Source organism: Mustela erminea, chromosome 5, assembly GCF_009829155.1.
Source record: "Mustela erminea isolate mMusErm1 chromosome 5, mMusErm1.Pri, whole genome shotgun sequence".
NCBI lineage: Eukaryota > Metazoa > Chordata > Mammalia > Carnivora > Mustelidae > Mustela > Mustela erminea.
The window spans coordinates 33,355,335-33,380,419 of record NC_045618.1 but is presented as its reverse complement, the minus strand read 5'-3'; the positions used below and the strand labels follow the sequence as shown (position 1 = coordinate 33,380,419).

General features: G+C 37.6%; 1 protein-coding gene across 10 annotated transcripts in view; it reads right to left on the bottom strand.

The window, feature by feature from the left end:
* MYO9A (myosin IXA) overlaps positions 1 to 25,085 on the bottom strand; it is a 280,827-nt gene that overhangs the window by 224,499 nt on the left and 31,243 nt on the right. For all 10 annotated transcript variants that reach the window (XM_032342543.1, XM_032342540.1, XM_032342545.1 and 7 more), the window contains exon 2: positions 7,988 to 8,898. In XM_032342543.1, the coding sequence (XP_032198434.1) occupies positions 7,988 to 8,827 (840 nt within the window). In that variant the 5' untranslated portion in view covers positions 8,828 to 8,898. The remainder of the gene's footprint in view (positions 1 to 7,987; positions 8,899 to 25,085) is intronic.

The following is a 25,085-nucleotide window of genomic DNA, read 5'->3' as shown; positions in this document are numbered from 1 at the left end:
GAAGTGGAGAGGCAATGTGGGGGGTTTGGGGAGTAGGAAAAGAATAAATGAAACAGGGGCGCCTGGGTGGCTCAGTGGGTTAGAGCCTCTGCCTTCTTCGGCTCAGGTCATGATCCCAGGGTCCTGGGATCGAGCCCCACATTGGGCTCTCTGCTCAGCAGGGAGCCTGCTTCCTCCTCTCTCTGACTGCCTCTCTGCTTACCTGTAATCTCTGTCTGTCAAATAAATAAATAAAATCTTTAAAAAAAAAAAAAAGAATAAATGAAACAAGATGGGATTGGAAGGGAGACAAACCATAAGAGACTCTTAATCACACAAAACAAACTGAGGGTTGCTGGGGGGAGGGGGGTCAGGAGAAGGTGGTAGGGTTATGGACATTGGGGAGGGTATGTGCTATGGTCAGTGCTGTGATGTGTGTAAACCTGGCAATTCACAGACCTGTACCCCTGGGGCTAATAATACATTATATGTTTATAAAAAAATTTTTTTAATTATATATAAAAAAAAGGGAATGGTCCTCAATCTAACAAAGAGCATCTACACAAAACCCAACGGCTATCATCATACTTAATGTTTAAAGCTGAATTCTTTTCCCCAAGAGAAGAATGCTGCTTTCACCACTTATATTCATATTGGCATAATCAGTGAAATCTGAAGGAAAAAAGAAATCCTGATTGGAAAAAAAGAAAACTGTCTTTTTAACCACAAAGATGATTTCCCATGCGGAAAATCCAAAGAAAACTTTAAAAAAGTCAGAATATTTGTATCTAGCCAGTTTGTATCATACAAGATCAAAGTGCCAATATCACCTATATCTCTATGTATTAGGAACTAACAACTGAAACCTTTTAAATACCACTTATAAAAGCATCCAAAAATACTGACAAATGTAACTTACTATATATGTTAAAGTCCTCCACATTAAAACAACAAAATACTACTGAGAGAAACTAGAGATGATCTTCATAAGTGGGAAAATAAAACTTGTTCATGATTCACATGACTTAGTATTGTTAGCATATTTCAGCTCTCTCCAAATTAAACTACAGATTTAACACTATGCCAATCAAAGTCCAAAAAAAACTTTACGAGACAGCTGACAATTTAGTTCTAAAATTCATACAGAAATGCAAAAGTCAGAATATCCAAACAACTAAGCAAAAGAAGGATTAATAAAACTAGTTTCAAAAATTATTATAAAGTTACATAATGAAAGTAGCATAGCACTATCATAAAGACAAATGAATAAGTAGAACAGAATAGAGAATGCGAAATAAGCCCACATATATATGGACAATTTTTTGACAAAGATACAGAGGCACTAAGGTAAAGAAAAAATAGCACTTCAACAAAAAATAATCTTGAAACAAGTAGATATTCACAGGAAAACATTGGATCTATACCTTACACTATATACAAAATAAATTCAAAATGGATCACAGACCTGAATGCGAAACCTGAAACCATAAAACTTAAAAAAAAAAAAAAAGAGAGAGAGAGAGAGAACATCTTTGCAACCATGGATTAGTCAGAGTTTTCTTATCCAGAAGAGAAAAAAAAATGGCTAAATTAGACTTCATCAAAATTTAAAATTCTGCTCTTCAAAAGATACTACTAAAAGAGGGTTAAATCTGAGTGACATTTCACCAAGGAGGTGAAAGATCTGTACAATGAAAACTATAAGACACTCATGACAAAAACTGAAGAAGACACAAAAAATTCAAAGATATTCTGTGCTCATGGATTGGAAGAATTCACATTGTTAAAATGTCCAGACTACAAAGCAATCTACATATTCACTGCAATTCCTATCAAAATCCTAATGGCACTATTCACAGAAGTAGAAAAGACAATCCTAAAATTTGTATACAACCATAGATTACCCCAAATAACCAAGGTAATCCTGAAAAAGAACAGAGCTAGAGGCATACTTTCTGATTTCAAACCTTATTACAAGCTATAATAATGAAAACAGGAGAATACAGTCAAAAAAAACGCAAACATACATAGATTTTAAAAAACTGAATAGAAAGTCCAGAAAAAAAATTAAAAAAAAAAAAAAAAGAAGAAGAAGAAGTAGTCCAGGACCAGAAGGATCAACGAGTGAATTCTATCAAATACTTTAAAAAGAGTTAATACCTACCCTCATCAAAGCTTCCAAATACATTCATGAGGCCAGGATCACGCCATGCCTAACCCAAAAGAAGACACCACCCACACCCAAAAAAAACTGCAGGCCAATATCCCTGATGAATATAAAGGCAAACACCACCAACAAAATATGACCAAACCACATACAACAATACATTAAAAAGATCATGCACCATGACCAAGTGAGACTGTCTCCAGGGTTGTAAGAATGACTCAGTATTCACAAATTAATGTGATAACACCACATCAACAAAACCAAGGATCATAATCATATGGTCATCCCAATAGGTGCAGAAAAACCATCTGACAAATTCAAATTCCACTGATGATAAAAACTCCCAAAAACGTGGGGCTAGAGGGCACATACCTCAACATAATAAACACAATATATAAAAAACCCACAGCTGGGGCGCCTGGGTGGCTCAGGTCATGATCCCAGGGTTCTGGGATCAAGCCCCGCATCGGGCTCTCTGTTAGTGGGGAGCCTCCTTCCTCCTTTCTCTCTGCCTGCTTCTCTGCCTACTTGTGATCTCTGTCTGTCAAATAAATAAATAAAATCTTTAAAAAAAAAAAAAAAACCCACAGCTAACATCACACTCAATGGTGAAAAACTGAGAGCTTTTCCTCTAAGATTAGGAATAAGACAAATATGCACACTCTTGCTACACAGTATTAAAAGTCCCAGCCACAGCAATCAGACAAGAAAAAGAAGAGGCATTCACATTGGTAAAGAAGTTAAACCATCACTATTTGCAAATGACATACACAGAAAAATCTTAAAAATGACACTAAAAAGCAACCTTCAGTAAAGCTGAAGGATACAAAATTAACACCCAGAAATCGGTAGCATTTCTATACACTAATAACAAAGCAGCAGATAGAGAAATTAAGAAAATACCATTTACTACTGCACCAAAAAGAAGAAAGGACCCATGAATAAACTTCACAAAAAAAGTCAAAGATCTATACTCCAAAACCATAAAACACTGATGAAAGAAATTGAAGATGACACAAGCAAATGGAAAAATAGTCCAGGCTCACAGATTGGAAGAATTAATATTATTACAATATCTATATTACCCAAAGCAATCTACAGATTCAATGCAATACCTATCAAAATACCAAAAGCATTTTTTTTAAAAACCAAAACAAATAACAGTAAAATTTCTATGGAAGCAAAAGAATCCTGGAGTAACCAAAACAATCTTGACAAAACCAAAACTGGAGGTATCACAATTTCACAATTCAACATATACCTCACCAAGCTGTAGTAATCAAAACAGGATGGTACCAACACAAAAACAGACACATAAATCAATGGCACAGAAGAGAGAGCCCAGAAATAAACCCACACTTATACATCAATTAATCAATGACGAAGCAAAAATACATAACATGAGACAGTCTCATCAATAATGGTGCTACGAAAACGGGACAACAACATGCAAAAGAATGTAACTGACCTCCCTGTAACACAAAAATAAACTCAAATTGGATTAAAACCCAAATACAAGACCTGAAACCATAAAATCCTAGAAAAGAACACAAATAGTAATTTCCCTGAAAACAGGCCAAAGCAACATTTTTCTAGATATATCTCATAAGGCAAGGAAAACAAAAACAAGCTACTGGGACCACACCAAAACAAAACAAAACAAAACAAAAACAACAAAAACTTTCACACAGTGAAAGAAACCATCAAACAAAAAGACAACCTACTGAGAGGGGGAAAATATTTGCAAATGATAATCTAATAAGGAGTTCATATCTAAAATATATTAAAAAAAAAAAAAAAACAAACTTCAGAGTGCCTCGGTGGCTCAGTTGGTTAAGCAATAGCCTTCAGCTCAGGTCATGATCTCAGGGTTCTGGGATCGAGTCCCACATCGGGCTCCCTGCTCAGCGGGAAGTCTGTTTCTCCCTCTTCCGCTCCCCCGGCTTGTGTTCTCTCTCTCACTGTCTCTTTCTGTCAAATAAATTAAAAAAAAAAACTTTAAAAAATAAAAAATACTCTGCTTGCCTCTCTACCTACTTGTGATCTCTCTCTCTCTGTGTCAAATAAATAAATAAAATCTTTAAAAAAAAAAAGACTTTAAAAATAAAAATAAAATACAGAAAAAACTTGAACACCATCAAAAAAATAATCCAACTAAATTGGACAGAGGACCTGAATAGATAAAGATGGCCAACAGAAATATGTAAAGATGATCTATATCACTCATTATCAGGAAAATGCAAATCAAAACCACAATCAGATAATAACTTACACCTGGCTAGAATGGCCATTATCAAAAACATTAGAAATAACAAGCGTTGGTGAGAATGTGGAGGAAAAGGAACCCTTGTATTGTTGGCAGAAATTTAAATTGGTACAGCCACTATGAAAAATAGTATGCAGGTTCCTCAAAATATTAAAAATAGAAATGCCATACAATTCAATAATTCCACTACTGGGTATTTGTCCAAAAAAATAAGTAAATAAAACAAAAACACTAATTCAAAGAGATATATGCACTCCTTTGTTTACTCTAACATTCTTTACAATAGCCAAGACATGAAAAAACCTAAGTGTTCATCAACAGATGAATAAGTAAGATGTGATGTATATACATACAAATGGATACTACACAGCCATAAAAAAAGGAGAAGATCATGTCATTTAAGACAACATGGATGGACCTAGAGGATATTACACTAAGTGAAATAAGTCAGACTGAGAAAGAAAAATACCATATGATTTCACTCATAAGAATCTAGGGGGAAAAAAAGAAGAAACGAAAAGCAGAACCAAACCTATAAACAGAGAACAAACTGATAGTTGCCAGAGAGGTAGGGGAGGAAGGCTGGGCCTAATGGGTGAAGCAAGTGAGAGATACAGGCTTCCATTTACGGAATGAACAAACTATGGGAATAAAAGGCACAGCATAAGGAATATAGTTAATGATATTGTAATAGCAATGTATCAGGATAGATGGTAGATACACTTATGGTAAACACAGCACAATATTAAAAACATTTGGAATCACTAAGTTGTGCACCTGAAACTAAAATAACATATTGTCAACTATATTTAAAAAAAAAAAAGGGGCCTCTGGGTGGCTCAGTGGTTAAGCCGCTGCCTTCGGCTTAGGTCATGATCTCAGGGTCCTGGGATCGAGCCCCGCATCGGGCTCTCTGCTCAGCAGGGAGCCTGCTTCCTCCTCTCTCTGCCTGCCTCTCTGCCTGCTTGTGATCTCTCTCTATCAAATAAATAAATAAAATCTTTAAAAAAAAAAAAAAGAGGTAGTTAAATCTGGGAGAAAATGTGGGCAAACATATATGTGATAAAGGACTTGCACCCACTACACAAAAAACTTTCAAAACACTGAAAGAAAACCCAGTAAAAAATTGGGGACAATAAATTTTGACAAACATTTCACCAAAGAAAATACATAGAGGCCAAATAAACACATGAAAATATGCTTATAGCATTAGTCATTATAAAATGCAAAGTAATACCAATGGCATTCTCCAAAATGCTGGAACAAACAATCCTAAAATTTGTATGGAACCAGAAAAGATCCCAAATTGCCAAGGAAATGTGAAAAAAGAAAAACAAAGCTGGGGGAATCAAGTTGCCTGACTTCAAGCTATATTACAAACCTGTGATCACCAAGACAGCATGGTACTGGCACAAAAACAGACATATATATCAATGGAACAGAATAGACAGCCCAGATATGGGCCCTCAACTCTATGGTCAACTAATCTTCAACAAAGCAGGAAAAAAATATCCAAAGGAAGAAAGACGTCTCTTCAATAAATGGTGCTGGGAAAAATGGACAGCTATATACGGAAGAATGAAACTGGACCATTCTCTTTTACTACACACAAGATAAACTCTAAATGGATGAATGACCTCAATGTGAGATAGGAACCATCAAAATCCTAAAGGAGAACATAGGCAGTAACCTCTTTGACATCGGCCACAGATACTTTTTTCAAGACACGTCTCCAGAGGCAAGGGAAGCAAAAGCGAAAATGAACTTTTGGACTTCATCAAGATAAAAAACTTCTGCACAGCAAAGAAAACAGTCAACAAAACAAAGAGGCAACCCTGAAAGGGAGAAGATATTCGCAAATGACCATACAGACAAAGGGTTGATATCTAAGATCTATAAAGAACTTCTTGGGGCACCTGGGTGGCTCAGTGGGTTAAGCCTCTGCCTTTGGCTCAGGTCATGATCTCAGGGTCCTGGGATCGAACCCTGCATCAGGCTCTCTGCTCAGTGGGGAGCCTGCTTCCCCCTCTCTGCCTGCCTCTCTGCCTACTCGTGATCGCTCTCTAATAAATAAACAAAATCTTAAAAAAAAAAAAAAAAAAAAAAAAACCTTCCCCAACTCAACACCCAAAAAACAGATAATCAAGTCAAAAAATGGGCAGAAGACATAAGCAGACACTTCTCCAAAGAAAATATACAAATGGCTAACAAACACGTGAAAAAGTGCTCTACATCACTTGGCATCAGGGAAATTCAAATCAAAACTACACTGAGATACCACCTTACGCCAGTTAGAATGGCAAAATTGACACACCAACAAACAACAAATGCTGGAGAAATAGAGAAAGGGGATACCTCTTACACTGCTGGTGGGAATGCAAATTGGAGTAGCCATTTTAGAAAACAGTGTGGAGGTTCCTCAAAAACTTAAAAATAGAGCTACCCTATGACCCAGCAATTGCACTACTGGGTATTTACCCCAAAGATACAGATGTAGCTAAAAGAACAGCCATATGCATCCCAGTGTTCATAGCAGCAATGTCCACAATAGCCAAAATATGGAAAGAGCCAAGAAGCCCTTCAACAGATGAATGGATGAAGAAAATGTGGTCCATATACACAATGGAACATTACTCAGCCATCAGAAAGGATGAACAGCCAACTTTAATCAACTTGGATAGGTAAAGGTAAGAGAATTACAAAGAGATATGAGGAAACTTTAGGGATAATGGGTATATTCAGTATCTTGATTGTAGTCGTGATGGTTTAATTAGTATATATAAATATCAAATTTTATCAAATTGTACATTTTCAATATGTGCGGTTTAGTGTATCTCAATTAAGCCTTATAAAATCCCTTTTAAAAAATAATCTGACTTCAGCTCAGGTCATGATCTCAGGATCCTGGTATTGAGCCCCACTTCAGGCTCCCCGCTCAGTGGGGAGTCAGCTGGCCCCTCTCCCTCTGCCTCTCCTCCCATTCACACATGCACTCTCTCTCTCCCCTATAAAATCTTTTTTAAAAATGTAGTATTACCTTTTCCTTTCATCTCTAAAACAAAAATGGTATTTCTTTCCTTTCTACCTTTGGTAATATTACATCTAAAACATTACAGAACTAAATTTTTTCCCATATTCTTTACATTTTCAAACTGAACGCTTAGAATTCAATATTAGGCACACGTTAAAGTTACAAGGATACAAATATACTGATAAGAATATTTTTCCCAACCACCTAATTCCACAACCCAATTACAGACAGAAGTCCTGCCCTTGCTATTTCCCTTTACAGGAGGATACCTATGACTCCAATCATCTCCTTCTTCATCACTATGACCCAAAAACACCTTTGAAAAAAATACTGCCACTGTCTCACCCTTTAAACTTCCACACTGCCTTTTTTGCTTTCCATCTTCCATTTTTCCTTGGTAACTAAAAATTATATCTATACTTCTAGTTTCATTTTCTCATATCTACCAAATTTTTATTTATTTTTGAAAGATAAACATGTCAGAGTATATCAGTTTATATCTTATAAACATGTAAGAGTAAGAAAAGTATTTCTACTCACTTACCTCAAGCACTGGTCCAGCTCCAAGAATAATTTGTTCCACTCCACTGGCAAATCCCTTCTGACTGAGAGCAGTAAGGTGGTGAATAAGAAAGTTTGTGCTTTGAGTCTTTCCAGAACCACTCTCTCCTGAAATCACGATGCACTGATTCTTTTTGCGCTGAAGCATGGCATGATAAGCTACATCAGCCACAGCATAAATATGGGGCTCCAGTTTTCCCAATTGGTGGTTATCATACATTTTGACATATTTGGGATTATAAATAGGAAGAAACTTGAATGGGTTAATAACTATTAGAATACTGCCAACATAGGTGTAAATTTTTTCATGCTTAAAGCGATTTCGTAGGTTTTCTAAAAGAGTTTTCTCATTCAAATCAGGTAAGCTACATAAATCATCAAAGTCTTTCTGTTGAGGCTGTGGAAGAAAACCCCGTTCCATCATCCTGCGGCGTTCTTCTGTCACCCGTAGCCATGACTGCAGACTACCATAATGGATTGATCCATCAAGGTTTTTTTCTCTCAGAAGAAAGCGATAGTCCTCTCCACTCAGGCGATTTTCCAAAGCCATCCGAGGCCACAACATCATTCGCTGAACTGGACAGTCTGTTGGATTGAGTATCCATTCTTCTCCACCAAATTCCTTTACTTCTGCAAGAACGTAACATTTTGTTTTGTCAAGATGAAGTCTGTTTATAAGAGAGTCAATCACCTCAGCAGCTGTGGAGTTTTTTCTGGCAGGAATTGGACAGTAGATAGTCCCTTCTGAAATTGTCCCAGGATATATACGTAATGTATGTTCATTATCCTCAAAGCGTCGTCTTCCTCCATCATTTATATTCATATTGGACTCTGTCCCATCAGCATGGATAGTATGTGTTCAAAACTGTGCAAACCATTTTCGTGGCAAAAGAACTGGAACATAAAAAGTGTGAAACATTTAGAAATCATATTACACAATCTTCACTTTCTGATGCTCAGGAAAGGCTTAAATCATTTCATTACATCATTTAGAACATAAAACCCTAACTCTTAGTCTAGAAACAGTCTTGAAAACAGTCTCATCAAGACCACATAATATTACATTTTATCATCCTAATCTGGACAGTTTCTAAAATAGCAACTTGCCAAAGATTTTTTTCCAAGTTTTATTATACTAATAATTTAAAATGCAGAGTACCAATAAAAAATTATTTTATCCTCTACTATCTCAAATGTTTCTAAAGTACCTGAGATTGGAATCAAGTTCTTTCTTTATATTTGAAGGAACCTCAACAAAGCTGAATTAAAATGGACAGAAAAATCAGGCAAATATAATCACCCTGCACCCAAAGTTCTTACGGATAAAGCAAAAACAAGAAAGAATGCCACCAATGAAGCCAAATTTTTGTGAAATTAAAACAGTAAGAAGATGAAATTAACAACACAGGAAACAAGAGGTGTTGGCAAGGATGCAGAGAAAGAGGAACCCTATTACACTATTGGTGGGAATGAAAACTGGAGCAGCCACTCTGGAAAACAGTATGGAAGTTTCTCAAAAAGTTAAATCGGGAGCCTGCTTCCCCCTCTCTCTTTGCCTGCCTTTCTGCCTATTTGTGATCTCTCTCTGTCAAATAAATAAATAAAACCTTTAAAAAAAATTTTTTTAAAAATAGAACTACGCTATGATCCAGCACTACTAGATATTTACCCAAGGATACAAAAATACTAATCAAAGGGATACATTCACCCCAATATTTACAGCAGCATTATCAACAAAAGCCAAATTATGTAAAGAGCCCAAATGTCCACCAACTGATGAATGGATAAAAAAGGTGGACATTAATATTCCATTATATATATAATGGAATATTACTCGGCCATAAAAAAGAATGAAATCTTGGGGCACCTGGGTGGTTCAATAGGTTAAGTGTCCAACTCCTGATTTTGGCTCTGGTCATGATCCCAGGGTCCTGAGATCGAGCCCCAAATCTGTCTCCCTGCTCAGCAGGAAGTCTATTTAAGATTCTCTCTGTCTCTCTGCTCCTCCCCCCACTCATGCATGCTCTCTAAAATAAATAAATCTTTAAGGAAAAAAAAAGAAATGAAATCTTGCCATTTACAACAACATGGACAGAGCTAGAAAGTAATTTTTTTTTAAGATTTTTTAATTTGTTTGACACAGAGAGAGACAGCAAGAGAAGGAACACAAGCAGGGGGAGTGGGAGAGGGAGAAGCAGGCTTCCTACTAAGCAGGGAACCCGATGCAGGGTTTGATCCCCGGACCCTGGGATCATGACCTGAGTCAAAGGCAGATGCTTAACAACTGAGCCACGGAGGCGTCCCAGAACCAGGAGTATTATGCTAAGTGAAAGAAGCTAGTCAGAGAAAAACAAATACTATGATTTCACTCATGTGGAATTCAAGAAACTGAAAACAAATGAACATGGAGGCGGGAAAGAGAGGCAAACCAAGAAATACACTCTTAACTGTAGAGAACAAAATGATGGTTACCAGAGGTGGGGGGGATGGGTTACGCAGTTGACAGGAATTAAGGAGCACACTTGTGATGAACACTGGGTGTGGTATATAAGTGCTGAATCACTAAAATCTACACCTGAAACAAATGTTGCACTGTATGTTAACTAACTTTAGTTTTAAATAAAAACTTAAAAAAATAAGAAGATCAAATAAACAGAAAAACTAAACTAGATAAAATTATAACACCCTGATACGAGGAAGTTGAGAGGCAACCTAAGGGATTTGGAGGGTAGAAAAAGAATAAATAAAACAAGATGGGATCGGGAGGGAGACAAACCATAAGACACTCTTAATCTCACAAAAAAACAAACTGAGGGTTGCTGGGGTGGTGGGATAGGAGAGGGTGGTGGGGTTATGGACATTGGGGAAGGTATGTGCTATGGTGAGTGCTGTGCAGTATGTAAACCTGGCAATTCACAGACCTGCATCCCTGGGGCTAATAATATATTATATATTAATAAAAAAATTAAAAAGTTTAAAAATATATATAAATGGCCAATAAACATATGAAAAACTGTTTAAAAAAATTATAACGAAGAGAATAGTAAGAGAAACCTATTACGGATACTATTTTCAAGGACTTTTGGGCTCTGACTTTCCACCACCCCTAAGTGGTGAAGTAAAGCAGTCAACAATAAGATCCTGCCACTGGCTTACCAAACAAAGCTGATAAAATTATACAACAAAATACTATAAATTTTATTCAACCTTCCCTTTCCTTCAAGGCTAATTTTTTATCTGACCTTATTTCATTCCTTACAAATATTCTGCATATTCTTCCAATCTTCTCAAACCCCACATATGTAACAACCCGAGAATTATTTCAACTTCGATAACTCGCTGAGAAAATAGTGCCTTTTCCAATACAAAATGTATTTCTATTTGCATCTCATCTCTGCTTTCCTATTCCAGTTTACATAAGAAACATATTCCACATCTTTTCAGGGCTAATAAAACCTATTTCTTATCATCTCCATCAGTAACTTGCCCCAACAAAAAATCATCCTCATGTGTTATCACTCTTTCCCTTTTTAATTTATTTCACCCTTTGACATATAAAGATGCCATGTTATTTTCTAAAAGTAACTTCAGTTACTTCTCTCTCATATTACTGCATATTACTGCATCCTCAAATGAAGAAACTTTGTTTACCTTTTTCCTAGATGATCTTTCAAACACAGAATATTACAGAATATATAAAAAGTAGTCACACGCATGAAAAAATTCTCAGCATCACTTGACATCAAGGAAATACAAATCAAAACCACAATGAGATACCATCTCACATCAACACAATCAGAATGACTAAAATTAACACTCAGGAAAAAATTTTGGCGAGCATGCGGAGAAAGGAGAGCCCTCATACACTATTGGTGGGAATGCAAACTGGTGTAGCCACTCTGGAAAACAGTATGGAGGTTCAAGAAGTTAAAAATAGAGCTACTCTACAATCCAGCAATTGCACTACTAGGTATTTATCCAAAGTATACAAATATAGCGATTTGAAGGGGCACATGCACCCCAATGTATATAGCAGCAATGTCCACTATAGCTAAAATATGGAAGAGCCCCAATATCCATCAACAGATGAATGAATAAAGAAAATGTGTTATCTTCCAATGTGGTATACACACACACACACACACACAGTCCTGGGATAGGGCTGAGTCAGGCTCCCTGCTCAGTGGGGAGTCTACTTGACCTTCTCCCCCAACTCCTCCTCCTGCTCATGCCCTCTCTCTCAAATAAATAAAATCTTTTTTTTAAGATTTTATTTACTTATTTGACAGACAGAGAGCAAGCACAAGCAGGAGGAGTGGCCCGCAGGAGGCAGGCTTACCACTGAGCAAGGAGCCCAATGTGGGACTTGAGATCCCAGGACACAGAGATCATGATCTGAGCTAAAGGCAGCCACTTAACCAAGTGAACCACCCAGGCATCCCTCAAATAAATAAAATCTTAAAAAAAAAAAAAAGACTGAAACCTTACCATGGAACTAGAGGGCATTATGCTAAGTGAAATGAGATGGAGAAAGACAAATACCGTATGATTTCACTCATATGTAGAATTTTAAGAAACAAAAGAGATAAACAAAGGGGAAGGGAAAGAAAAGTAAGATGAAAACTGAGAGAGAGGCAAACCATAGGAGATGGTGAACTCTGGGAAACAAACTGAGGTTTGCTGGAGGGGAGGTGGGTAGAAGGGATGCAGTAATTGGGTGATGAGCATTAAGGAGGGCACTTGATGTAATAAGCACTGGGTGTTCTAGGCAACTAACGAAACACTAAATTCTACCTCTGAAACTAATTTTTTTTAAAAAATAGTCATCTATCCACCACGCAATTCAACAAGTTTGAAAACTGCTGTTATTACTCCAGATCAGTTTATAAACAAAGTACCAGAGATACAGTTAAGAGATTACCACTATCCTGAGCTTGATATTATTCCCAAACACATTTCTATATTTTTACTACATATGTGGATCTCCACAAGTTATTACAAACAAATACTGTTTCACTTTTTTAAGTTTAAAAAAAGGTGTCATATCATACTTATTAGTCTGCATCTCACTTGTCTTTTGCACATAAAAGTTCACTAAGTGCCAAATAATATGCCATTGTATGTAGGTTCTTTAATTGTAACAAAGGTACCACAGAGTGGGGGTGATGGGATGTTGTCCAGGCAGAAGGTCTGGATCTTCTGCTCAAATTTGCTGTGACCCTAACCTAAAACTGCTTTAAAAAATTAAGTTTTTTTTTAATACCACTGTATGACTATACCACAATTTATCAATCTACTATCCTTCCAGCAAACACTTAGAATGTTCCCAGGATTACACATTAAAACAATGCTGCAGTTCTCATATGTCTCTTCCAAGCCTTCCTTGGGCTTTATACCTAAGAGTGAAATTGTCAATATAAACAAAATACTCTCCATAATAGTTGTGCTGACTATGTGACAGCCAGTGTAGAAAGTGCTCATGTTTCTCTGCCTCCTTACCAATAAAAGCTGGTATCGCCAGACTTGAGTTTCTGCCACCTTAAGTGCCAAAAGGTATCTCATTACTTTCATTTGCATTTCCCTGATTACTAGTGTGACAAGTGCAACATTTATCCTATCATTTGTCATTTGCACTGTGTTGCTTATTCATTTCTGGGCTTTTTTAAATTTTTTTAAGATTTTATTTATTAATTTGACACAGAGAGATCACAAGTAGGCAGAGAGAGAGGGGGAAGCAGGCTCCTGGCTGAGAAGAGAGCCCTATGCAGGGCTCAATCCCAGGACCCTGAGATCATGACCCAAGCCAAAGGCAGAGGCTTAACCCACTGAGCCACCCAGACACCCCTTCATTTATGGTTTTTGAGTTACCTTTTCTTTATCAGTTTGAATGAGTTTTTCATATACCCTGGATATTAATCAGTTTTCAGTTAAATGCGTGACAAATATCTCCTCCTGATCAGTGCCTTAGCTTTCTATTTTGTTTACAATACATTTTGTTGAAGGGAACTTTTTATTTTTAACAAATTTATCAATCCTTTACACGTTATGATTTCTTTTTTAGTAAATTATAGTAACAATAACTACAGTTAGCTCTATGTATTTATTTGTACTAGTCATTTTTCTAAGCATTTCACATGTTTAATTTCTTGTAATTCCTCTCTGACAGCTGTTTTGTTGTTGTTCTGAGAGAGCACATGCACGCAAGAGAGAGAGCACAAGTGAGTGGGGTGGAGGGCAGAGAGAGAGAGAATTCCAAGAAAGCTCCATGCCCAGTGCAGAGCCCAACCGGGGGACTTAATTCCACAACCCCAAGATCATGACCTGAGTCAAAATCAAGAGTTGGACACCTTAACCAACTAAGCCACCCAGGCATTCCTCTGAGGTTTCTCTTTTTTAAAATCATCATCATCATCCTCAATTACAAATGAGAAAACATAGAAAGATTACATAATTTGCCCGAAGTCATAACCAAAATGTGAAAGAGTTGAGATCTAAAGCAGGCAGTCTGGGGCGCCTGGGTGGCTCAGTGGGTTAAGCCGCTGCCTTTGGCTCAGGTCATGATCTCAGGGTCCTGGGATCGAGTCCCGCATCAGCCTCTCTGCTCAGCAGGGAGCCTGCTTCTCTCTCTCTCTCTGCCTGCCTCTCTGTCTACTTGTGATCTCTGTCTGTCAAATAAATAAAATCTTTTAAAAAATAAAAATAAAGCAGGCAGTCTGGATCCAATGCCCACATAGCATTCTCTTGGTATAGTTTTTTAAAAATCCCTCTTCATCCTGAGGACATAAAGTAATCCGCCTATTATTTTCTTCTCAAAGGCCTAAATTGTTCTTTTCTCATTTACATATTTAATTCATACAGAATTTATTTTCATACGGCTCTTCATTGTTTTCATGCCAATTCGGATTAACAATTTTATCAGCACCACAATCAAGAGTCCAATCTTTCCCCTCTGATTTATAATGCCACCTTCGTCACGTGGCAAATTCCATATAAATATCTATGTGTTCTGGGTTCCCTATTCTCTTTTACTACTCTATTCGCCCATCCCTGAACCTATCTTAATTACTACAGCTCCATAAGTTTTTTTTTTTTTTAGGTTTTATTTATTTATTTGAGAGAGGGAGAGTGAGAGAGAACATGAGCAGAGCAGAGGAAGAGGGAGAAGCAGACTCCCCTGAGCAGGAAGCCCCGAGCAGGGCTCAATCCCAGGACCCCAAGACCATGACCCAAGCCAAAGGCAGCTGCTTACCGGACTTAGCTACCCAGGCACCCCATAATAAATTCTGATATCTGGAGGGCATATCACTTCAACTTGTTCTTCTTTAATGTTACTTTGACTTTTTACCATAAGAATTTTAAGATCAGCACGTCCACTACCATGAAAAAACCTTCTGACATTTTGATAGACACTACACTAATTTCATAGATACTGGAAAACAGACATCCTATTGACCTCCCATTTATCACCATCATACTGTTGTTTTAAATTACACTAGCTTTCACTTATAAAGTTTCTGTCATTTTCCTACCTACCGGATCTTTTTTCTACCTTAAGTGCCATAACTGTTTTAATTTAAGGGATATTACTCATCTCCTTAAAACTACTAAATATAAAATTTGGTATTTTCAGATTAGTATTTTAATGTCATCCAGAGCAAGCTGCTCTTCGGATTTTATTTCCTATCTTCAGCATTAGATGGCTTAATTTGTTTTAAAATATGGATTTACAGGTGTACTTTCTGGAAAATGGAAATTTTGTTTTTCATACAAACATTTACTGAGAACCTACTATTTACTTTTTTTTAACATAACCACAATACCATTAATCACACCTTTAAAAATTAACAATTTTTAGTATTACTGGTCAGGATTCAATATTCCCAGTTATCTCATACAATTTTTCATACAGTTGGTCTGCTCAAATCACAAGATCTGTCCTGCACTAACATTAAGAATATGCTCTGAGGGGCGCCTGGGTGGCTCAGTGGGTTGGGCCGCTGCCTTCGGCTCAGGTCGTGATCTCAGGGTCCTGGGATCGAGTCCCGCGTCGGGCTCTCTGCTCAGCAGGGAGCCTGCTTCCCTCTCTCTCTCTCTCTGCCTGCCTCTCCATCTACTTGTGATTTCTCTCTGTCAAATAAATAAATAAAATCTTTAAAAAAAAAAAAAAAAAAAAAAGAATATGCTCTGAAATAGCAGGTTCCTAGCTGAAAAGCTATTTGTGTTCCTCTGAATCCCTAGATATAAGAGGATAGCAGGGGTCACCAGCAAAGCTACTACTTACACCCAAGCAGGATAGGCCCTGCATTATTCCAGTAGATACATTGCATAATTATAGTCTGATTTCTAAAGATGTACAATAGAGCAGGCCCTAGAACTAAACTCAGAAGAATCTTTTTTAACAGAAGAGCCCTATCCATCCTGGCCCATGGTTTCCAACAATGAGCCCAATTCCAACAACACCTCCCCATTACGTCAAAGAAACCCAAACCTCAGTTGCTTTACTTTCAGGGTCCCAGCCACAGCTGTACTAACTACTTTGTGTTCTACTGCTTTTCTGAAACATAGAAAAGCTTATCGTTTTTGTGCCCCATTTATGTCAATTTGGTTTTCTCTTTCGCTTTGTATTTGGGAAAGGGGTTGCCTCAAGATATCACTCACAAATAATCCTGATGGCAAACCATTAGGGTTTATTAAACTCATCTGGGCAGGGGCGCCTGGGTGACTTAGTGGGGTAAGCCTCTGCCTTCGGCTCAGGTCATGGTCTCAGGGTCCTGGGATCGAGCCCCACATCAGGCTCTCTGCTCAGCGGGGAGCCCGCTTCTCTTCCTCTCTCTCTCTCTGCCTGCCTCTCTGCCTACTTGTGATCTCTGTCTGTCAAATAAATAAATAAAATCTTATAAAAATAAAATAAAATCATCTGGGCAATTTTTAAAAATACACATTTCTAAGTCCAATAATGGTTCTGAGGTTGGGAAATCTATGCAGTTCTGTTGCTGCTTGTCCAAAAAAAAGTATTTGAGAATCAACAGTTTATCTTTCCACTTTTCACTCCTTTACCACTCTTCCCACACAGCAAGCTCTGCCAATAGTCTCTGAAAATGTCACCCATTACCCTAAAGTTGCCAAATCCAAAGGCCTCTTCTGAATCCTGATCTTACACGCCACACTATAGCATTTGACCTAGAAACCCATCTTATCATTCTTGAAACTACCCTCACATGACAATTATTTTTATTGTAATCTTCCTGATAGGCTCACTGCTTTTCTGACTCACTCTCAGAGCTCCTTTTCCACACCTCACTTTCAAACCAAAATTAAAAAAAAAAATCTCCCAGTTTCTGGTCTCAACCCAGTGCTCTTCTACATGGATGACTTTACCTAATCCTCTATCTGTAATTTATATCATTACCTGTTATCTGTGGAAGCTTCTGCACTACAGTGACAGAAACCACATGGTGCACAAAGCCAAAAATGTTTACTAGGTTGCCCTTAAAAGAAAAGGTTGGGGCGCTTGGGTGGCTCATTGGGTTAAGCCTCTGCCTTCAGCTCGGGTCATGATCTCAGAGTCCTAGGATCAAGTCCTGCATCGGGTTCTCTGCTCAGCAAGGAGCCTGCCTCCTCCTCTCTCTCTGCCTGCCTCTCTGCCTACTTGTGATCTCTCTATCTGTCAAATAAATAATAAAATCTTTATTTTAAAAAAAAAAGGTTGCTGACCCCTATTCTAGGGTAACCACTAAAAAAAATGGAAGAAAGTATAACTCTGCAATTAACAGTGTGAAAAAGATGGAATGATTAAAAAATGATCAATTCAAAAGAAGGCAAGAGGGGCGCCTGGGTGGCTCAGTGGGTTAAGCCGCTGCCTTCGGTTCAGGTCATGATCTCAGGGTCCTGGGATCGAGTCCCACATCGGGCTCTCTGCTCAGCGGGGGGCCTGCTTCCCTCTCTCTCTCTCTCTGCCTGCCTCTCAGTCTACTTGTGATTTCTCTCTGTCAAATAAATAAATAAAATCTTTAAAAATAAATAAATAAATAAATAAATAAAGAAGGCAAGAAAGGAGGGGGAGTCCTAGAGAGAGAACAGATGGAACAAATGGACAGCATACATCAGTAACTATATTAAATGTAAATGCTCCAGGTGAAAGACAAAGATTGCCAACAGACTTTTAAAATCCCACTATATGCTGTATTCAACGGACACATATCTATAATATGAGGATACAAGATCTGAAAGTATAAAAAAAAATTATGTATACCATGTAAATGCCAGAGAAAAAAAAGTTGGTATAAACGAAATCACACCAAGCAAAACTAAAAAAGAAAGTTGAATTAAATATCTTAAATATCTCTTAGGTGCCTTTTAACCCTTTAATACTGTAAGTCTAGGTTTATACCTGAGACAAAAGTCTCTAGATATTATTGGTGACTCTCAAAAGTAGGAAGTAAGTAAGAGGTTAAGGAAAGAGTGGCATAAGATAGACTGGCAAGGGCACCTGGGTGGCTCAGTGGGTTAAAGCCTCTGCCTTCAGCTCAGGTCATGATCCCAGGGTCCTGGGATTGAGCCCCACATCGGGCTCTCTGCTAGGCACGAAGCCTGCTTCCCTTCCTCTCTCTGCCTCTCTCTGCCTACTTGTGATCTCTCTCTCTGTCAAATAAATAAATAAAATCTTTAAAAAAAAAAAAAAAAAAGACTGGCAAGAGAACTAGTGGACAATGATCAAATCTGCTATGAAGAAAAAAAAAAGTAAAGTATGAGTGAGAGGCATCTGGGTGGTTCAGTCAGTTAAGTGTCTGACTCTTTTTGGCTCAGGTCATGATCTTAGGGTCATGAGATCAAGGCCTGCATCAGGCTCCAACTAAGTTCAGCAGAGTCTGCATGTCCCTCCCTGGAGCTGTGTTCTTACCCCTACTTGCTCTCCCTCTCTTTTTCCCTCCTCTCTCTCTCTTTCTCAAATAAATAAAATCTTCAAAAAAAAAAAAGTATGAGTGAATCATTTATTAGAGGGCTTGGGAGCACATCTTTATAGCTATTAATAGAATATAAATACAAATATTTATAAATAGCTATAAATTTTCAAGTAGAAAAGCAGACGTTGAAAACTAAAGAAAATGGAAAGTCTATCTGATGAGCAAATGTTCTTTGGTAAGCAAGACTAAATGAGATTTAGGTCAAAGGTGGATAGGTGCCTCTCTCAGAAAGTAAAAAACACTATTTCTATCTCTTCAAGAATTTAAAAAAAAAAAAGGTTGAGAAACAGATTTCGGGTAAGATGTGACAAAAGTGTACCTCAGCTGATCTCCATCACTAGACAGTATACAGAAGCCCAATTTTACCTATAGTAGGTCAATGCCAAGTAAAAGTCAAATTGGGTGCTGAGAGAAAATACATTTTGTAGTATTTCAACTAAAAAAAAGGTGTGGAAGAAATTATAACACACTATAACACAGGTACATGGAGAGCTAACCAGTTTATTAGTCTGGCCCTTTTTTCTAGTGAAAGTACAATAATGAGTTTGCCTTTGAAGAACTGCCTCCCTTGTCATCTGACACAGTTTGAATAGACTGACCTCATCCCCCAGTTAGGGGGGAAGGTAGTATTAGTTGTGACCCAGGCCCAGCTCATCAGTTTATTCCATTTCCCCTGGCAACAGCAGTTGCTCACTGAAATTTCATCCTGGCCTTTTTCTTCAACTATTAGGAACGAAGCATTTTCTTTTCTGTTGGGCTGGTTACCTGAAAAGATGTAAACCTAGAACCTTTCACAACCATCTTTCCTGAATGCAAAGAAGCCTTTGTGCAATAAAAGAAAATGAACGAATACATAGAGCAGAGCCTCATCAATACTGCTTGGGCTCCTGAATCTAGCTGTGCCTCAAATAAACTCCACCACTAAACTTCCTTGTTAAGGGTGACAATCAATTCTTTTTATCCTGAGCCACTCTGAGTTGGGTTTCTGTTCTCTCCAATCAAAGGAAACCACTACAATAGGTAGCATTTCAGTGCAATACCCTTTGACAATACAGTTATCCCTTGTTATTCAAATTCCTGATATCTAAAAATTTCACAGTCTAAACTCAGGAATCAAACATACTTAAATAAACTTTCAGATACTTTCTAAACAATCATGCTATTTGCTTTCCAAACTTGGGGAACCAAAGTGATTCAAACAGAGCAGAACCCTCAACAACCAATTTCACTATCCAAACTGAAGACTGGATAAAACAGATTTGGAATGTGAAGGATACTTGTATTGCCAGGCATGCAGAAATATGGTAAGGGATGTACAATATATTGTCAAATGAAAAAACTTAAAATAGGGCGACTGGGAGGCTCAGTCGGCGGAGCATCTGCCTGCGGCTCAGGTCATGATCTCAGGGTCCTGAGATCAAGCCCCACATTGGGCTCCCTGCTCATTGGGGAGTCTGCTTCTCCCTTTTCCTCTACTTTTCCCCCTGCTTGTGCTGTCTGTCAAATAAATAAAATCTTAAAAAAAAAAAAAAAAACAAAGAAAAGAAAAAAACTTAAAATACAAAATTGTATACAAAGGCATACATACGTAAAAAGAACAGGGTATATTAGACTTTTGTCTAATCTTCAAAATTTCCATTTATAGTTTTCATCAAAAATAATTTTGATGTGCATTACCTCATTTGAGCTGAATAGGACATCTGAGACAGGGAACAAACTAATACCTTTCAAATTAGCAAATTAAGGCTAACAGCAAAAGATGTCTAGGAAAATTTACCTTATGATAAAGATGGCATCCAGCAGATAAAAAGATTATGGATAAGTGGCTGATTGGGAGAATAAAATAATTTAAACAATCCATATAAAGAATGAAGCCCCTAAATGGCACTTATATAGCAATTACACATTGTTGTATCTGTTATAAAGAAAATTAATACTTTTTTTCCCTATCCCAAAGTAGTTATTTCAAAAGTATATGCTAACAGAGGGAAACAATGCGGTGAGACAGTTGCTATGGTTGGTGGGGTGTGGTTCAGAATAGGCCAGCTTATGCTGTTATTCACTGGCCTGAGTTAGAAGAGACTAATTATAGAGGGAAACTGTGGTGAAGAAAGAAAACAGTTAGGGAATACAGAGCTTACTTTAAATTAGAAGTTCAGTTAAAAAGATTAAAAAAAAAAAAAACTAAAGATTTTCTAATGCCATATTCTACATCTGTGTGCTAATCAAATTTAATTTTCAAAAAATGTTTATGATTGCTTTTACCTCTTTACCAAGTTCTCAAGGCAACTTCCAAGAAGAAAAAAAGAAGTATCCTTTCTCTTTTCACTCACTTTATCATAGGGATCTACTGATGAATGTTAGTAAGATCATATATTACCATTCAAGTAACGAGAGTAAAAGAACAAAAGGCAAATTCATGTTCTAAAACATAAAAATCTAGTTTCACGGTAGAGAAAATAATTCAAAGCAAAAAATCTCACCAGAACATATGAAAGGAAAACATTCTACTATCAAGGCAGGATCCATTTGAGAAAACAATACTGATTTGTATAGAGCTGTAAATGCCATGAGAGCTATTAAACATTTTGAACTTATACAAAAATAATTGAGAAAATGGTGTTCAAGAGCTAATATTCATATTTCTTCATTTTTTAGTACTTACAATTAAATTTACAAATAAATATGTAACATTTAGATACATAAATATTTTTATTTTTAAACTTGACAAACTATGTATTTTACAATAACTTTTTTTTTTTTTCCAGGAGTCTCCAAATACTCTTTTTACAAACCCATTTCCTCCACTTCCTGGGCACACAGCTAGACTGTATTTCTCAACCTTCCTTGCAGTTAATTATATGGGACCATGCAACTGAATCCTTGGGCAGTGGTATATGGGCAGGGGTGACGTACATCCCTTCAGCGGAACCAATAAAATCCCCTTAAAAGGATGGGGGACCTGCCTTTCCTTGTCTGCTAGAAAATGGAGAGGATCTAGGGGAAAGTTCTAAGGTCCTATGGGATACAGAGCCATGAGATGAAGAATCCTGAGTCTCAAAAGACCACACTGAGAAGAGTGCCCACATTCACCCCAACCCCCTACTTTGGACTTTGATAAGAAAATTTTATTGTGTAGAGTCACTGATATTTGGGGGTCGTTTAGTAACAGCAGTTAGCTTACCCTAATGCATTATTAAAAAATTTTTCCAATCTCAGCATAAGGAAATTCTTCAATATCCAATCCAACAATAAGTACTACTGGTCTGCCTTTAGAATATATCCTGAATCAGGGCACCTGGTGGCTAGATGGTTAAGCGTCTGCCTTTGGCTCAGGTCATGATCCCAGGATCCTAGGATCAACCACCTGTGTTTGCCAGGCCGAGGGAGGAGGTTTTTGCTCTGCTCAGTGGGGAGCCTGCTTCTTCTCCTTCCTTTGCCTATCTCTAATAAATAAATAAAATGTTAAAAAATAAAAATAAAATAAAATGTATCCTGAATCTAACCACTTTTTTGCTATTCCCATCTCTACCACCTAGTTCAAGCCCAGTATCATTCTCTCATCTAAATCAGTGACAGAGTACGATAAGCCTGTAAGGAACACTGCTCCACTACAGTCTATTTAACACCCAACAGGGGGCGTCGACCCTTTTTAAAGATAGATCATGTCACTCTCTTATCAAAACCTTTAATGGTTCTCCATAACACAATTTAAAAAATTACAACCTCTTACTGTGGTCGAACTTCATCTTTCCCTCACTCCACTCCACTGCAGCCTCACTGCTCTTTTTCTGAATTTAAGCTTATTCCTGCTTTCAGACCTTTACATTTCCTTCCTGCATCCTCTACCTGGACCTTCTCTGATTCACTGAGGTCTCTGCTCAAATGCCAACTCCTCGGAGAAGATTTTCTTTACTACCCTATCTAAAATAACCCTCTTTCCCTACTCTATTGACCTTATCCTGATTTATTTTTAATCAGAGAACTTGATATACTACCTAGAATTATATTACTATTTATTTGGGGGTTTTGTCTATTAGAAGACTTCCCCACTAAAAGGTAAAAGATTTGTCTTTTCCGTCATAGGTATCCACAGCTCAAAAATATATTTGTTGAAGAAATAAACATTTGTATTGATTCATGTACTTTAGGAATCATTTTTGTTGCTTAAGGCAGTCATTTTATTAACAGCTTTTTTCCTCTTTTTCCAACTTTCTCATCTATTTTCATCTGAACACACTTTATCTGACTTCCTGTAAGAGCTGTTTTCAACAATAATTCAACAATGTCTGGCTTTAAAAATGAGCATGTAGGGGCACCTGGCAGGCTCAGCTGATAGAGCATGTGACTTTTGACCTTGGGGTGTAAGTTCAAGCACCATGTTGGGTGCAGAGATTATTTAAAAATAAAATCTTTTTAAAAATTAATTAATGAATGAAAATGAGCAAGTAATCAAATTTTTTCCTAAGCAATTAATGAATTTTGCTGCTATAGTAAGTGTGCCTAGCAATATATATGGAAAATGGCTCTTAAGAAAAGAGGATATCCAAATGGCCAATAAGGATATGAAAAATAATTCAACATCTGTGGTGGATTAGACTGTTGTTCAAAAATATTCACTACTGGGGCGCCTGGGTGGCTCAGAGGTTTAAAGCCTCTGCCTTCGGCTCAGGTCATGATCCCAGGGTCCTGGGATGGAGCCCCACATCAGGATCTCTGCTTAGCAGGGAGCCTGCTTCCCTCTCTCTCTCTGCCTGCCTCTCTGCCTACTTGTGATCTCTGTCTGTCAAATAAATAAATAAAATCTTTAAAAAAAAAAAAATATATATATATATATATTTTTTTTCCCCCCACTATTCACTACCTATCCTTAAGCCCAGTAGAGTACACCTCCTCATCCCTTGAACTGGACTAAGCACATGACTTAATTTGGAAAGCTGGAGGTCAACAGACGTGATATAAACAAGGGCTCAAAGTATACTTGCCCAGTTAGCTAGGTCTTCTTACATTTGTGCCACCGTTATGAGAACATGCATTATATAGCCTACTAGTCCCAGTAGGAAGATGAGATACACAAAGCAGAGCTTTGCCAGCAGACCCACAAAACCATGACCAACAAATAAATACTTATTGTTGTACACCACTGGAAATTTCCAAGTTGTTTGCTTAGCAGTGTTAGTTGACAAATACAATTTCATTACACACCTGAGAAATGAGAATCAAAATCACAATGGGAAACTGCCAAACCTCCACCAAAATGGTCTATGTCCACTAAAAGATATGTATGAGAATGTTCACTGCCACTTCATTCACAAAATAATAGCCAAAAAATAAGAACAATTAAAACTGCATCAACAATAAAATTAATAAGTGGAACACAATACAGCATTAAAAAAAGAACAAATTGCTGATACACACAACAACATAAAACTCACAGACATAATGCTGAGTGAAAAAAGCCAAATACGAAGAGATATAAACTAAGCTATCCAACTTACATGACGTTTACAAACAAAATAAATTTATGGTTACAAACTTCATAAGCATGGTTCCCTTTAGGAGAGGGAAGCAGAGCACAAAAGGAAGCATTATGGAGTTTTATAAACAGTTTTTTATCTTAATCTGAGTGGTGGATAAGCAGGTCTATACATAATTTTTAAACGGTGAAAACTGAAAACTCGGGCACCTGGGTGGCTCAGTGGGTTAAGCTTCTGCCTTCGGCTCAGGTCATGATTCTTAGAGTCCTGGGATCGAGGCCCCACATCAGGCTCCTTGCTCAGGGGGAGCCTGCTTCCCCCTCTCCCTCTGCCTGCCTCTCTGCCCACTTGTGACTTCTCTCTATGTCAAAAAAATAAAATCTTTAAAAAAAAAAAAAAAGGGGGCGCCTGGGTGGCTCAGTGGGTTAAGCCACTGCCTTCAGCTCAGGTCATGATCTCAGAGTCCTGGGATCGAGTCCCGCATCGGGCTCTCTGCTCAGCAGGGAGCCTGCTTCCTCCTCTCTCTCTCTGCCTGCCTCTCTGCCTACTTGTGATCTCTCTCTGTCAAATAAATAAATAAAATCTTTAAAAAAAAAAAAAAAAAAAACTGAGGGGGGCCTGGGTGGCTCAGTGGGTTAAA